General features: G+C 41.1%; 1 protein-coding gene and 1 long non-coding RNA gene across 2 annotated transcripts in view; one reads left to right on the top strand and one right to left on the bottom strand.

Moving 5' to 3' along the window:
* Positions 1–17,801, top strand: part of LOC132973218 (uncharacterized) — a 360,126-nt gene that overhangs the window by 100,643 nt on the left and 241,682 nt on the right. The gene's annotated exons all lie outside the window — the stretch shown is intronic.
* Positions 1–17,801, bottom strand: part of b4galnt4a (beta-1,4-N-acetyl-galactosaminyl transferase 4a) — a 156,433-nt gene that overhangs the window by 67,447 nt on the left and 71,185 nt on the right. Inside the window, exon 3 of the mRNA XM_061036546.1 lies at positions 5,009–5,107. Coding sequence (XP_060892529.1) covers positions 5,009–5,107 — 99 coding nt within the window. The remainder of the gene's footprint in view (positions 1–5,008; positions 5,108–17,801) is intronic.

The following is a 17,801-nucleotide window of genomic DNA, read 5'->3' as shown; positions in this document are numbered from 1 at the left end:
TCCTTTCCCATCATCTTTGTCTTCACCCTGCTTCATCCACCCTCATCATACTCCAGATTTAGTCCTCTATATAATCTCAAGCTGCCACATGTTTCAAAACAACAGAGCACCTATAGCTCTGAGTGACATTAAGTAAGAGAGGGGAGGAGAGGGAGATGGATGGTACACTGAATGCCATCTGTCAAATGTGATGACAGTTGTAAGAAAAAAGAAAAAAAAAAGCCCGGATAGTGAAATGACAGGTGCAGGGGAAGAGAGCCGAGTAAAGAAAAACACGATGTTAAAAATAAAATATTATAGAATAAACTGCTCAGTTTAAGAGGCTGTCCTGAACAGCACATTAACTGTGTTGCCTATCTTCCTCAAAGCACACATTTCTTCCCCCATAACCACATCTCTGTGAGCTTGTCTTCGCATATCTCTGTCTCCAAAGCTCCACAGTATCTCCTCTCTCTCACCCATCTGGTCGCACTATCACACAGAGAACAAATCAGACTCTCTCTTTTTTTCTCCCCCTCTCCTCCTCCTACTCCTCTGGGATGCTGTCTCCCTTTTCTCAAAAATCTGGTGCAGCCTTCTGCGCTCCTGCTGGCAGGAAGGCGCTGACAAATGGCCACTCGGCGCAGGCACTGACGAGCACTCGCACAGACTGACACTGTAAATCCCCCTTGGATACGAAAAAGTGTGACATGATGTTCCTGGCAAGATATACAATAGTACTCAGTCTATATATCCCATACGTATAGTATAGGAGGTACGACATTACAGCTAACTGTTGATATGTCGTAACCTGTGCTTTACAGCCATTTTACTAAGCTTCATTGCTAAAATGTTTCAGTTTAAAGGTCACATATTATGCTCCTTTTCAACAAGTTTAAATAAGTCTCAGGGGTCCCCAAAACCAGTATGTGAAGTTTCTTGTTATAAATCCACTCTGATCCTGTATTTGATCACGCCTATAAACCCCTCTATTTCAGCCCTGCTCAGAACAGGCTGTTTCTGTGTCTGTACATTTAAATGCAAATGAGCTGTGTCTGACCACGCCCCTCGAGAAGGGATAGGGAGGGGTGGGCTTGCACCATGCCCAATTGTTTACGGTCAGAAGGCAGACTCAGTGGGCAGAACGAAAACTTAGCTGTGGGAGTTTCACCCACCTGGGGGAGGGGTTACTGCCCTTTGTGATGTCATCGAGGGAAAATCTCCGAAAGGCCTGTTTGAGCACAAATTTTCTTAAAAGTGGAGCAGGCAAAAGATGGAGAGGATGGACTTTTGGGTACACATATTAGTGTTGGAAACCCAAGGTTAAGTGTATTTTGCTTGATATATTACCTTTCAAGAGGGATCAAACGTCTCGTGATGCACATGAAATATTCCCTCTGTAGCTACAGTATGAGTTTTGTTGGAACACATTATATAAAGTCTCTTTATCTGGATTTCTAGAGGGCAGTTAGAGTGTTTCTCCATTTTAACTCATCTTTTTCTGCATGTTATTGATTCAGGTAAGAGGAAAGAAAAAGAAAGCAGGATAAAGAGGTAGGGTATAGGGAGGGAAAAAAAGGATGGGGTTCAAAGGTGCAGAAGGTTTTTGAAAGGAGAAATTGTCTGCGGAGAGATAATGAGAACTCATTTCACAGAGGAGAGCAGCAAAAAAAAAAAGGAAGACAAGGATCATATGATCTAGATTCCAGCCTCATCAAGTACTGTAATGAGGGTTTGTATAATCTGCCATCTGTCCCACAATTACATGTCTTCTTTCATGCCAGAGATATAACATGAGGGGGATGGATGTGGAGATGTAGAAATGATAAACGTGAGAAGAAGAAAGGGGACAAGGAGATTTTTTTTTTGATCCTAGACAAGCTGTCGGTCACTGTGTTAATGCAATCATATGTATGCCTCCCTTTGTCTATTCGTTTGGTTTCTTTTAACAGACTGATAGAGGAAAGAAAGAAAGACTGAAGATACAGAGGGTAGAGACAGAAATCACACTTCTTTTTCTCCAGCGTTCTCCCTCTGTCTAGTCGAAAAGAAAATAATCGAATCCTCCTCCAGTCTTGTCACCGAGTTTTTTTACATATGTGAGGAGCCAGCTGTGACGACTGCTCCAACCTGAGTCATGTTCAGTGTTGTGCTAGAATTTCTTCCTCACTTTCCTCTTGAGAGATAAATAAAAGACGCATCATTGTTTTTTTTTGTTTTTTCTTGAGGGAAATTACACCAAAAAAAAAAAATAGACCAACCAGAGAGAACCAAAGTGAATCAGTGATCTACAAGAATGCTTTCCTCCATCTTTGAGAAACCGCACTATCACTATCTGGTCTAAAACCTTATGAACATCAGACCCACTCGCTGAAAGTATTGACAATAAATCCACGATTAAAAGTTGGTTCATGTGTGACTCCTAACGTGGGCTAGTTACTCTTAAAGACATCATGAACGCCACTCTGATATCGAAGTCGGGATGAATTCAGCATCACTAATCCCGCTTAGCATCACTTTCTCTTTGCTCTTGACAAAATAAAAAATGCTCATTATGCTCAAATTCTCTCTGGATCCGTGTCAGCTTTGCTCCAAATGGCTGTTTATCCCTTCATGCCTGAGTCTTAAAGAGCAGCAAGCACTTTCTCTCTTTCTCTCTTTCTATGTGATCTCTATCCCGTGTCGGTGTCCTTGACATGCTGGTGTCCTTGACAGACAGAGGATGTCCACTCTACAGCTGCATATCAACGCTAATCCTCAGTCACCTCTGGATCAGATCACCAGCTGGAAATCCCCTAAATCACAAATAGTGGCTGGAAACAACTCCCTGAAACCTAGTGTAAAACCTAGTGTTTTTGACTTCTTTGTTTCCATCTCTATCTCATTATGGGTGAACTCATTAGAGGAAAAAAATCAGATCTAGATTGTTATATTTTGCTTGTCTGAATTCGACGTGACCTCTGCTAGTCTGTGGCAGCTGCCATATGGCACCGCTCTACCCCCCACCAGCCCGAGTCTATACGCCTCAGACCTCTGCCATCTTGGCTGTTCATCAGGAACACAAGTTAGTGCTGGTAATTAGGACCGATAGCTAGTGAGCGAAGCGGAGGAAGAGAGGCTGCTCTCCGAGATTTCTGACAGACTAGGCTTCACGTAGCAGATATGAGAGAGATGAAGAGAGTATGAGATTTTATTTTTGAGGATACATGTTTTTAGAGATGCTTGACATTTTTGATCAAATAATGCTCGATCAGCAGAATAGCCAGAGGAACCAAGTGACATGTTGCTTTATGAGTGGGCTGGAAATGAGTCAGAGAAATGGCATGTTGCCTTCTGCAAGTGAACTTTGATGCTTGTCGTGCCTAATGTAGTGTAAAATATGGTTGGTGCAGATGTTAAAAAATGTATTTCCCTTTTGAGGCTGCTTCACTTTTCCAAACCATGAATAAGGAATAATGTTTGGTCAGCAGAATCACGTCAATTTTCTTTTTTTTTTGGTGTAAACACATCCTGTAATGTTAACAGTTCACCAGTAAAGAATGATAAATCAGAACGCAAGGAAATTCAGATTTTAAATAATAAAGTGTATCTCTGAAGCCAATGACACTCATTTACATGTGTGGAGTTAGTCTTCATGGTCTAGATGAAGATAGTTTGTTTGGCTGCAGTCCTGGCGCGGCTGTTAAATATCAATGTGGCTACTCATTTACTAAGTAGCGCATTATAAACTAAGCCAAAAGCAGAGTCCACGGTTTGATGCAGGCCATTCAATATTCAGGCAGCAGATGTTTTTAGGCCGGATGAGATTAAAAAACAGATATGAGCCACATATGTCAGCTTAACAAACAAAAATATCATTTTAGCATATTTAACGTGATTCATGGATCTATTTTCTATGTGCTGCAGGGGTAAGGAGAGGAAACGCTGGTGAACTTCAAAACCAGCTCGCCTTGGAGAGTCCACTAAAATAAAAGAACATATGCTGTGACATTATCAGGCAACACACTGTGTTCAGCACCCCTGTAATGCTGCCTTGTGCTGAAGATTACATTCATAATGCTTTGCAGAAGCAGCAGGAAAGCCCAGGCAGTGAATAAAAGAGAATCGTATAAAAAAAAAAGTCAGAACAGCTGCAGTCAGACTGATCGAGTTGGGAAAAAGAAAACGTACGCTACAGTCATTTTCATATTATTATCCATCTCAAGCCGAGTTACCTTTTCTACTGTTTGCTCAGAACTACACACTGTGCTGTTCTGCAGAGATAGTCCAACTTTACCCCAGGTAGAGAGCGACTAATAAATCATATTTTGCAGATTAAATTTGCATACACGACACACACACACACACACACACACACATGCACACACACAGGACTACACACACAGTCCTTTAATTAAACTCTGCTGAACAGGTTACAAATCTAGAGCTGCTTTCCTTATCACAAATCCTCTGCTTAATTGCCCCGTCTGCTGCTCCCTTTGTTCACGCGGGTGTATAAACTACATCAGTAAGTGAGCTGAAAAATTGGGGTGAGCTAAATCAACTTGTAATCTGCACGTCAAAGTAGCCTTAAAATATAACCCACTAATGGTTTTGGATGAAACATTATCACTCCCCACTCGCATAATTTATCATCATAACCATAAGGCACATTTTGTTCTTCACATGAAAGAACCAGAGAATGACTGGATCTCTATTTGCCCTCACATATCAACTTTATTTAAGGGGACAGCTGAAAGCAAATGAGAGTCCGACAGCTGCTTGCTAAATTATAACGCACAAAGGCAAACACTCAATTATAAAAACCAGTGATGAAGCAGCATTCATGAAACTATGTTCTCAAAGGTTCACTAATAAAACATCGGTGCCTGTGTGTGTTGCCAGATTTAGCTGATGAGTCACATCAATAGAAAAGTAATTGAAGTCCTCAACATGATAATCCTTTATATGCCCGATAGACTGAGGTTAATACAAGAGGATGATTAGAAGTGTACGTCTAAGACACAAAAATAAAGTCCTGCTACAGTACCTCTGGTTTCCATGGCATTTTCTTGTGTCGCTGGCTGAGAAACTTCCTGATGTGGGTGTGGTCTCTGCCATCAGCCCGTCCTGTGATTGGCTCATCATCCTTGAGGGAAAAAAATAAGCAGAAACCAGGAAACACTTATTCAGTGAACTACACAGAAAATTGAAGCAAGACATGGAAATTGATTGTGGATTTAAAGGCTGAAAACATCATTCCACGAATGCATGAAAGCGTCCACTTATCACTGAGGACTGATCCTTCTTTATATGATGAAATAAAGTAGCTAAAACCACGGACCTTTCTAACTCAGCACTATGGCATGTACTGTGCATTAAACAGAGCTGAGAGCACCACACACATAAACAAACACCCACGTGTGGCCAAGAAGTCTCAAGCTTATATCCTCAGAAGGCTACTACTAAGACCCTGAGGAATCTTCCCCTCACCATTCATTCCTAATCCAGCATTTGACTCACCAAAGCCCTAATCTCCAACAAACTCCAACCATCCAACCTGTCTGCCAAGATCTCCTCTCCAGGGAGCCTTGAACTCTCCCCCTGATCTGGAATTAAGCCCGGCTGTCCAGCCAGAGCACCGCAGGGCTCTTTCTCTGCGGCCTGCTAAGAGGCATGTTAATGTTAATGCTGCGGTGTGACGGGCAGGACAGTAACACAGCAGAGCTAGTTTCTCGGCCAGCTACATGGAGATAAAGGGCTGCCGGGCTCCCAGAGGAGGAGGAGGAGGAACGGAGCTGCAGAGCTGCTAAATGAGTGGCAAAGCATCATCCATTTAGCAGGGATGTCAAAGAGAGGAAAACCTCTACTAAGACACACTGGGGATGTTTTCAGCACCCCTGAATCGAGGTGCCTTTTTCAAGTAGCCACCTGTGTTTTATATGAATCAGGGGAGGAAAAAGATTTATTTTCAGAGTGGGAGAAGTAGAAAGACCGAGCTGTCGGAAGCCAAGCCTTTGATTACTTTTTAACTTCCCTGGGAGAGAGATGAAGGAGGACAGGGAAGGTAATAATGATGAAGAAATGTGACAACAGACTCCTCTTTTTTCTGACACCAGAGGAGTGTAAAAGTCCCCCATGTCTGTCAGTGCAGCCGGAGAAACATCAACACGCTACGGCACGAGCCTTGACTGACACAAACAAACACTTGGAATCACATGGAGACCCATTCAGTGAACCACTTACTGTAATATTCATATTGCATCAGCTGAGTCTCTAATGAAAGCACGGCATAGTTATTAGTGAAATTCAAATCATAGAGAAGTCATGAGTTGTTTGGAAATGAAGCTAGACCAATACAGAGATTTGAGCTCCAGCCGATACTGATCAGCTGCCAAATATCACATAAGTTATAATAAAAAATACTTATTGGTAGAAAACATGGAGTCATGACATTTTGCTCACTAACATTGACATTACAACTTTCCACTAGCACTATGGTGGCATTTTTTAAATAATTACCTCATTATAATTGAGAAACCATTTTTTTTCTTTTTAAGGATTATGACCTTTAATTGACAGGACAGATATGTAGACTGATGAGAAATGTAGGGAGTGGGCATGACATGCAGCAAACAGCGTCAAGAACAGGAATCTGTATTCCCACAAATAGACAATAGGGGTGGCTGTGGCTCAGATGGTTGTCTGTCAACCGGAAGGTTGGGGGTTCGATCCCCAGCTCCTGCAGCAACATGTCAAGACACATAGCCCCGAATTGCTCCCACTGCCGTTGGCAACTTATGCGCGTGTGTTCATGGGATTAGTCGTCAGAACACGAGAAAAGCGCTATACAAGCTCAAGTCCATTTACCATTTACCATTACCTAGGTCAGTTGAGCAGATTAAAATCATTTGTGAACAGCCACTTATATAAGTGGGAGAACAAAGCACAACACAAAATACATGTGGTTATGTATTCCGACGTTTTAATATCCGACCCTCCCCCACCCACCCCTTGTTGCCACAGATATATCCATTCTGTGGAGAACACTGTATAGCCTCTGTACATGGGGTGCCTGCCCTTCAAACTGAGCTATACCAGCACCAAAACCAGTATTTCAAGATGGCTCATAAACTATGGTATGAGATCAGTATATTGACTGACATGTTTGCCGACACCCTAAAGCCAGTACATGATTCACAATACCCGATACCCCATAGCCAAACTATTATACCCAATATAACCCATACATTTGATTCCTGAATAGCTTATACCATACAGGATACCCGATACCCTATTCCTAAAAAACTAATTATAATTGATTACCTGCGCGCAATACCAATAATAACCAATACATCATACACAATAACCAATAACCAAAACCCTATACTGGATACATGATACACAATACCTGATGCCTGAGTCTGCCTAAAATGTGTCACACAAATTATTTAAAATGATAATTTCTAGTTCCAGAAGACTGCAGTTGATCAGAGATCACCTTAATGTTTGCCAGTTAAGATTCGACACATCTATCCGAAAATGAGGTTTAAAAAATGATATTAAAAGCATTCAACTTATAACTCTCAACTTTCAGTTCTGCAGGCACTTCTTTTCTCGGAATTCACAACACTGCAGTCCCTCATTAACACTTTGAATTATTGAATGCATCCTTATGTCTGAGGTGTTGTTTTCTTGTCACAAACAAAGCATGGTGTTGCTCTCACTTTCAACCAAACTCGGACCTTGGGCTATCTCTGTGACACTGTCTCTGTGTGCTCGCCGGCAGCCAACCAAATCACCAAGAGCTTGTTGTTCCTGTCTCTTCAGCTGGCCCCGCAGTCGGCTAATCAGCTTTCAGAGTTAGAACAGGTGTGATGACTGTTTGGGTGATAAAGAAAGATTATCCGTGTAGGTAAAAAAGCTTTGTGATCTGCTGGTACTGATTGTGATTTAAAGAGACAGAGGTTTAGAAATAATATGTTGTCAACACTAAAAGAGCAAACTCTGAATCACTGCTTGCTCACTGGTTTCCTAAAGCGATGGCTCAGCTTGTTCCACCTCGCAGTCTGCTCATTGATGCAATACTTAAAGGTACAGTTCAACTCATTGACCCAAGGTTGCACTCCATCCGTCATCAGCTGCAACTTTTTATTCCTCTGTTATGCGTATTGACTTTAAACTTTGGCAAGGTGTAAAACAAATAGGTATTATATTTGCTGTGACTCATTACTTTAGAGTTACAAGCTCTAACTTCTAAGCAGATTTTCCTGGCATTGGGCCCAGAATTGCATTGTCATGTTGCATTGATAATTAAAGTTGATGCTAAGGGGCCTGTTGGATGGCCTATGTATTAAACATTGCATCAAGGCAAACCGGGGAATATCAATCACACTGATGAGACGGCATATTTATCATATGTTTACATTGCTGTTTACCTTGTTGACTTCCACTCAAATTGAATGACGAATGGGCCATAAACAAAGTGTGTGTGTGTGTGTGTGTGTGTGTGTGTGTTTCTGCTGTGGGAGCAATGCATCAGAGACAGAGTGAGGGAGATGAGCATTTAATTACAGCTAAGCTAACTTGTTTCATGTGTGAACACGCATTGTGGAGCTGTTAATCTCAGAAGGATTGATTGATGGATTAGCTGCCGGATCAGTGAGTGAGCTCCGGTCACTGATATCCATCCATCCATCCATCCAAACAGTCAGAAAAAAAACAACAACTCTAGTTGGTGCTAGGCTCCCTGCAGTCTAAAATACAGACTCCCAAAGTACACAATCCAAATGGATGACCTTGCTCATCCAAGCCAAGGGAAACAGCTGGAGCCAGTGTCCTAGAATACCAATGAGTTTAATTAATCTCCCTTATTAAGCACAAATAAGCACCAGTCTGCAGAAGGGGGGGGGGGGGGGGGCTTGTGTGGGAGTAAGAGGCAAGGGGAGATAGAGCAGAGCAAGTATTAATGAATTAGTCAGAAAATGTTACACCCAAAATAAAGGTTTAAATATGTAAACCCCTGTCCCAACAAAAGGGTCCAAGGCTTATGCCTGCACCAATCACATTCATCTTGACCCCTAGATGGTCCATTACCCCCCCTCCAATCCCCAGCCACACAATTCCTAACTTTAAGGCCCTCACTCATTTTCTATATATCTTAACATACATTTTTATGTATTTAACTATCCCATGTAACAGCATAGTGCACAGCCCTCATGCACTCACCCACACTTATCAACCTCACCCCTCTCTTGTTATTTCAGTCTTTATTACACAGGTACCTGTGGGTCAATTTAGCGATGTTGGTTTTTATTTCATTCTTGTTTTGTGTTTGATTTTTTGTTGTTGTCTATGTTGTCGTTGTTGTTGTTGCTTTCCTTGGGGCCATCATTTCACTGCACAACTCTGTCATGTTCGTTGTGTCAACAACAGGAAGAACAGAAAGCCTTTGTTGTCAGTAAACACAAGATCCATGAGATTAAGAAATGCTTTCATTTTAGGTGCACAATATTCATAAATTCACAGTGACAAAGAAAACACACGTACAAGTAACAGTGTATATTACACAGTCAACAATGTATATTGCAAAGTAAAACAATGACTTGAACCAGCAGGTTATACTGCACTGCTTATAAAGAAATATTACAGCACTAAGCACAAAAAGAAGAGCCATGAGCCTCTACCTCGATGCATTGCGCCATCTTGAAAGGAAAAGCCTACCTATTTATTACAAGAGTTTTTTTTAATATTGTAAAATATTTTTGCAGGAGCCCATTCCAGCACTGCTTTGATTCAGTTAAGCCGAGAAGGCTCTGTCACACGGCCCATGACTCCTATAGCAAGAGTGTTCAGCCACCTTCAATGTGCAAGGTGATAGCCAGTGTGGAATAATTACATCTTTCCAATTTCACATTCATGTTAACTGTCTGTGCGATTTATATATATTATGCTAATTAGCCCTAGAAATACTATAGAGGGTTCACATTTTTCTTCCTATACTCTCTCTGAATTAACAGTTGCTCCTGCTCACTGGCTCTACATTTCTCATGTTATTAATCTATCCAGCAGGTGGGAAACATTCCAGGGTGACATTTACTGTAGAGATGACTAATCACAATGATTCATCGCCAAAAATAAAAACTATGAAGAAAACTGCTCTCAACTGGTGGTGCTGATGTTTATACATTTATGTTTTTATTTGTATTTTGATACAGGACGAAATGTATTCAGATACATCTCATTGTGCGTCAGACACTGTTGGATAAGAATGTGACAGCGCATATCACTGTGTAGCAGGCATTTCCAATCTATGTGACAAGACGGCACTGGCTGTGATGTATAAGCCGAGACATTTCAACAGGGAGAAAAAAAGAAAACTGCAAGATAAAAAGAAAAGGGTGAAATAAATGGGAGGGACTGAAAGAGAAAGAGAGAATGAAGACATAAAAAGTGGCAGGCTGGAGACAGAGAAGAAGCAACATAACACAAGTCAGATGAGCGGAGACGAATACAAACGAGAGGAAAGGTGCCCGATGGAGCAATAAAGTGAAAAAGAAAGCCTGACTGGAGAGAGGATCTTTGATAGGTAGTACACAGTCCGGCCCGCTTAAATCCCTTCAGCACAGCGAATGTCTCAAGCGACTGCAGACTGCCAGAATATCTTTCCTGCCTCTCTTAACTGAACAGACCAAACAGACCAGTGTCTGCTGGGTTTCAGAGTAGTACCACAAAAGCTCTGTGAAGTCCACATTCACCAGCACTGCAGCTATCTGTGCAATGGGACTAAAACAAAACATAAAAAGTCTGTCCGTTCGCAATCCTCAGGATCTAAAGGAGACCAGACATGTAGTTTCTTCACACCACAGTGGTACTATTGGAAACATAAGAATCAATTCATCCTCATGGAGTTTTAACCTTTTATTAAAGGAAGACATTTCTAGTGATAGTTTTATTTCAATCAAAGCTCAGACTGAGACAAAGGCAGCTCATGGCCACTGCCACCTCTCTATACAGATACTTACAGTACATCAAGCAGCCCACATTTAAAGCCTCCAATAGCAACAAAACATAGAACACATTCTAAGTAACTTCCAAGGTCAACTTTATAGTTGCATATAAATGACCTGTTGTGGTTCCAAGAACAGAAGGCAGGCTGAGACCCGGCAGGTCACAGTCATTCCTAACATTTCAATTCTTTCTATTTTCCAATAACTTAATGATGTAAAGAAGCTAATTGTAGCAATGTGAAGAATAAATGAATAAATGACCAGCAGGTAAAGATTAATGCAGATCTGGCAGAATCTTAAAGAAGAGGAACAACCAGGAAGTGAAAGTGTGATTTCTAAATGGTCCACAAGATGATGAATGAAAGGAAGTCAGACAAAGACGGAGATGATGTGACTCACTTTTCTCTACTTCACCTGAGAGGGCCAATTATTCTGCCTGAACACAGAGAAGATTTACTGAATTACCATCACAAGAGTCTTGTGGGGATTGAAAAGCATGATTATACAAGTCCATGGACACAGGAGAGAGAGCCCTACAGGATACAGGTGATTATGAGGATGTTTTCATTGTGTGACCTGTGTGTATCCTATTCTTCACAAACCGCCAAAACTGTGAAATCCATTGATTCAAAGTGACATTTTTTAATTTTACTCTTTATTGGAGAGACTGGACAGTGGGTAGAGTTAAGAATTGGGGCGAGAGAGAGAGAGGGTAGTGACATGGAAAAAGAAGCCACGGGCAGATTCAAACCTGGGCTGGCTGCTTCGAGGACTTCAGCCTCTGTACAAGGGGCTCTCAAACTCACAAAGACAGGACTTCTTCTACGATGGTCATTAGATATTTAAAATTCAGCATGTTAACATAAAACGGTCTCATTCGTTTGAAAGCAGGGAGAAGCTGTCAGATAAGAGCATGATGTATTTAACAGAGGCAAACACTGCTGGAAACTGAAAATCAAATCTTAGCCCGCTGACTGCCATATGTTTGTTATGCTGCTCCTGCTCTAAGGCTGCTAATGATCAGGATTGTCCTGAGAACCACCTAAGTGATCCTGGATCAGCACTCGCGGGTGCCAAGAGGCTGAATAAACCTGCACCCTGATCTCACAATCATCCGTTCTAGTCTATTTCAGTAAGAATGCAGCTTTGGGAGCCCAAATGCCTTTACATCCAAATCCTTATTGGTTTTAACAAAGTGGCTGGCACTGGTGAAGAGAAATCAGCCCGAGCGCATTCAGTTAAACTATTGCAGAACAAATCCCAGCCAAGAGAGAGAGACGGAGTGCAACTATTTTTGTCTCGCTGCTTGCATTATTCATGGCAGAAATTACACGCCGGTCAATGGAACAGTAAGAAGGCTGGGCGAGGAAGAGAGGGAGAGAAATGGAACATAAATAAAGGACGACTGCAGTCAACAATAGACGTGATAGAGTCAGTGGCTCCAATTCATTGTTTGGAAGATTAATGGTGCAGAGATGAGTACGGCGGGGAGACAATGAGACACAAAGGAGGAGAAGGAGGGGAGAGATGGATGGATGGAGAGGAGAAAACATGCAGACAAGTTAAAGTAGAAAAGAGAGAGGATGAGCGGTTATTATCCTGCATGGGTACTCAAAGAGAACTGATGATTTGAATGTGTTGAAGACGAGTAGTGTGTCCTATCACACACAAACAAGGAGTGATTGGATTGTATGAGTTCATGCGTGTGTTAGAAGCAACATGAACATGCAGCACATATTGACCTGTATGTACAGTTCATGTAACGTATTGATTTAAGTCAGGGAAAAGGTGCTGGGACTTTTGGGATGCAACATCGATACAGAACATACATACAGGACAACGCCTCTGAGAAAGAAACACAATCTCGCTTGAGATCGATAATAATGTGAAGAGCTTTGTTTGTGTTGTCGCTTCTTATCACTGATGCCTCGGGTGATCTTATTTTAAATCAAAAGTTATTGTCCTGACTTTCATTCCCTATCCAGACCCAGGTATTGTAACATATTGGGACATTTTAGGGTGAAAAAGTATTTCTGGTCTTGTTCTTCACTTGTGAAATGCAGTACATTAAAAAAAATGAGGATATAAGGGGGGAGGAAGCAGGCGAAAGCTGAAGCCCTCCTTTTGATTGTCAGTAATATTTGCACCGTTATTGAGACTGTCGGAGAGGTGCTTCAGGACAGCCTTAGGAGACACTCTCTCTGTGCAAAGAAAGCTAAACGTTACCTCATATAAATTCAAGGTAACTCAGGCATGAACACGTCTGGTAAGAGGAGAAGGAGGAATGGTTGTAAAGAAATTGAGAGCATGTGAGCTTGATTCCAGCCGTATGCTTTACTCTTGATCTGTAAAAACAAAACGCTTCATATTGATTGTCTGCCTTCGGATATACCTTTTCATCAGAAGAAAGTCTGGTGGAATAAAGGGGCTTAAAAAAACAGAGGTCTGTCTACCATATTAGGTCTGGGTTTTCTATCCAGGCTGATTACTACTGATAGGGTGTGACATGGGGCAGCTGGCAAACAGAACAGACAAACAATCAACTGCCAATCATCCCTGACCTGCGTGTTTCTCAATCTGACCAAATAAACACAGAGCCAACTGCAGAGAAAGTGAGCCGGTCTCAGGCAGACGCAGACACACACATAGACCCACGAACAGCTTGGCCATGCTCTAACAATACAAGTATGTTCACAGTTTTGGTGCATAAACTCGTACATTGCACTTCTGCAAACTCTTTTTCTCAGCACTAAGCACAGATGGATGGATAAATGTTATTTTTACCAAACTGCCATCAACCCATCACTTTTTTTTTTTACCATACCTATACCTATCAGTGCTGTCCACATTGTGCTCAGAGAGCAGCCGCACATTTAAAAAGCACCTGGCTGCTTTCTGTTTGGCAGAGCAGAGTAGATCTAAAGCTTTTAAAATGACGTCAACCTCTGCTTATCAGGTAAACACTGAAGAAAACAAGTTTCTGAGGGGGCACTGGGGTTTCTCACAACAATAACAAGCAACTACGTCACTGTACAGAAACTGAATGGCTGTTTTGAGTTAGGTGAATTGAAGCATTGAATAGGCGCTCAATATTTAACCATAAGGAGTTAGTGAATGGATGAATTGTGTTACGCTTCAGTAATGTGTAACTGAAGACCATCATTGTTCTGTATCTGCTGTTGCTGTGTCTAAGTTTGATCAAAATTGCACATCAATATATTGAAAATGGGGCCGTCCAAGTGTTTGAAGTCACGTCATCTTCTTTTTTTAACACATCATATAAACAGATAAAGGATTTCAGTCAGCATGGTATGCAAAAATAACTACCACTCAGCACACAGTTGAGCTTTCCTTCAAAAAGAAGACACATTTTTAATCTTGAAACTACTTTTTACAGTGCTTCCGTTTGTTCTGCAGGAATTCTGCATTGTTCAGTATTGTTTCAGTGGTGTGCTAACATAAATCTGAAGTACCATCAGGTCATGCAATATTCATCTTTTTGTCTAGAGTAGGGGACAGGTTACAAACCAACTTCCTGAGGTGCTTAGCATATAAAAATGGGACTATATGCAACTCACAAAAAGCTACACCTCTGTTAGTACAGCTCTCTCTCTGTGAATACTTCAGCTACAGTGTGTTGAGAATGTGTCCAACAGACTGTGTGTTTATTGCACATGGCACCTAAAAACACTAGCACACCTGATAGTAGGACATTAAAGCTTAATGTAAGATACTAAAGTATACTCTCCTCCCACTCTACACCAAACAGCTCCATCGACCTAAAACCTGGGGTGTAATATGAGGTAGCTCGTTTCCATGCCACATACACACACACACGGCTCTCTATCTCATAGCTAGTTAGTCAGAGGAAACATTAAAATCCGGAGGTGAATTATGAATGAAAGAAGGGCCTGTGGAAAGTTTAATAACAGGAGATACCAAGGAATATTTCCTTTCATTTTCTTTCAAATATTCCTTTAATTTGAAAGTGACCGCTCATGACCTCAACCAATATAAAAAATGAATTTGAATTCATCTGCACATGAACACACAGCAGACTTACACATGCACACTTTTAAAGATGCAGATCCACATAGAATCAATAACACATTCAAACAGACACATTTTCTCCTATAGTCAATGTCAACACAAGAATTAAAGCAACATAACTGAGTCCCAAGTTAATGTGTGATGTTGCCTGTATCAGTAAGTCACAGTACACTTCATTATAATAAATACTGGCTTCAGGGGAACTAGTTGGGATCAATGAGCTAACAGCGAGACCTCCAAGGGGTGGTCGCATCTTCATTATCTGTGATCGTAAGGAAAGACAACACGGAGGGAGGACCCCGGCTGCTTTTATGGAGATGATGCAGAGATTAGCTGTGCCTACAATCAATGTCCTCTTATCTTAAATCGTATACATCAAAAGAATTAACACGCTGAAAGAAACACTTAAATGCAGGAGGTCTACTCCCTGCTCAGAATATGAATGAAGGCAGAAAAGGGATAAAACTCACCGCGTAATCAGTCATAATTACACAGTAGGCCTGCTGGAGTGACTCAATGCTAAGATAAAATGAAGTGAACAAAGGCATGAAGTTAACGTTTTATTATTCATGTCTGTTACTCTGACAAGAGGGCTCGTTAAATGTCCATTTTTGTGTTTTAATTTGAACATAAAAGCATTGTGTTTTAATAATTAATTTTCTCATATTTCGTCAGGTCCAATCAATAGCTGGGGACTTTTGTCTGTCTGCAGTCACACCGCCATGCTGACATCTGAACCTTAAAGTGATGTAAGCCGGCCGACAGTTGCTAGAGCAAAGGTCACTTACACGACAGTCACACAACTGAAAATATGTGGGGAGAGCTGTGTGTTTGCTGTGTATGATTGGATTTATGGATACACCGGAGTTTGAAATGAGACGTGCAAGCTTAAATAAGTAATTTGAGTCAAAAGCTTGTTGTATTTCCTCATAGTCGCCAAAACACTCAATAATGTCGGGACTTCATTGTCGGTCCATCAGTCCTCCGTTTTTCATTTTTAATGATTTCAAGAGCTTTTATTGACTATTATTTACTGTTATTTGACATATGGACCAATCAATGTGCACTTACATCACTCGAAGGCCAAGGGAGAGTACCTACTCTGAAGTAGGAGCTTCAAAGGTTCCTCTAAACCTGGTTCTAGGAACTAAAATAGTTCTTAGTTCGGTGCGGAATCCAACAGTCCCAGGGACTGGGATCAAAAGTTCTTGTGGTCCAAAAACACCTATGTTGGTTAACAATTAAGTACCTTCCTCAGTTGCTACAATAACCATTATCAATCGTATTTCAATTACATAATTCTAATGATTACCGGCTTTGTTATGATAAGTCTATATTGTCTGTTGTTATTTTTGTTCTCGTTTGTCTTTATCCATCTCTTTCTTTCTGTCTCTTCTTCTATCCCGCTGTTCACCAATGAGTCTGGTTCTGCTCGAGGTTTGTGCAGTGTTAAAATTAAGATTTGCTACTGCCACCAAATGCTTACTTATTGTTGGGTTTCTCTTATATTATAAAAAGGGGTGTGCAGCTCTCTTTTACAAGGCGATTCGACCAAATCTATTAATTAGTGATTAAGGCAGTATTATGTATCTTTTTTGAGTTCACTGTACAGTTCTTAAAGTGGTTTATTACAGCTGGAACTAAAAAGATGCGACAGTTACGACCATCCTTACTGGCACAGCGGTGTCTCAACTGGTAGGATGTTGTCTGACGTGTCAAACTGTCAGCTGTGACGGAGGTCTACGGAGGAGCCACAACATACCTGTGCCAGTGGTTTGGTTCTCTTATGGTGGAAAAGTGAGTGGCACTGTGCTGCTGACAATTGACAATCACAACTCTAGGCTATTGATCTCCCCTGTAGTGAGAAACGAGCCAAAAATACATTTCCTCGAGTGAGAAAAGAAAACATCCACTGAGTGATAGTCGAAGTCACCTCTTTTCCTAAAGTCTTGATCAAAAATGCTCGAGTATTTTTTTGCAGTAGATCTAAAATTTGACACAAACATGACCAAAACAACACACAAAACAAATCTAACTATATCAAAAGTGTGCATTTTAAAGCAATGGAAAGTCTCCCTCAGTCACAGCAGAACCTCAAACACTTTATTTCATTAACATATCTAAAAATAAATTGGCAAGTAGCTATGTTAAGTACAAAGCACATTTTTCTTTTTGAAATGTACGTGCTCCCTGATATAAATATGACTGAATTAAAATACTCCAGAATCTCTTTTTTTTTTTTTTTTTTTTGGGGGGGGGGGGGACTTATCGTCGATTTAGAGACAGTTCTTTATAAAATAGAGTGTGTTGTGTGATTCGTAGGTCTCAGATTGATTAAAACATACACTGTCTTCTCTAATTTAATTCACAGCTTTTAGAATACCTGGTTCTAGAATGAAACATATACTGTAGTGAAAAGTCCCAGACTAATGTTGTACTCTATTTCTATGTCCCATTTCAGGGGCTACAGGGGCCTTCGAACAGCTAATTTGAACACTGGTTACATCTGAGCAGCGCCTTGAGGGCTGGTCAATTTTGAAGGCTCCATTAAATGTGGCCGACAAACGCGCGCTCCTTTCCCTGGCCAACAACAAATACATCCTGTGCATCCTTCTTGGTCCAACATATCTCGAGATGGACTGTCGAGTTTCAAATCAATCGAATATACCAATACTAAATTTACGAAAGCAAAAAGAGAAACAAACTTTATAATAACAGGTTGAGTTGCATGACGTTAGCTATGTTAGGTACAGCTGTTGAGTTTGCCAGGCAGAAGGGGTGGTG

This window comes from Labrus mixtus, chromosome 4 (genome assembly GCF_963584025.1).
Source record: "Labrus mixtus chromosome 4, fLabMix1.1, whole genome shotgun sequence".
Taxonomy (NCBI): domain Eukaryota; kingdom Metazoa; phylum Chordata; class Actinopteri; order Labriformes; family Labridae; genus Labrus; species Labrus mixtus.
Note: the sequence above shows the minus strand (reverse complement) of the source record. Positions and strands in the feature narration are given on the sequence as shown.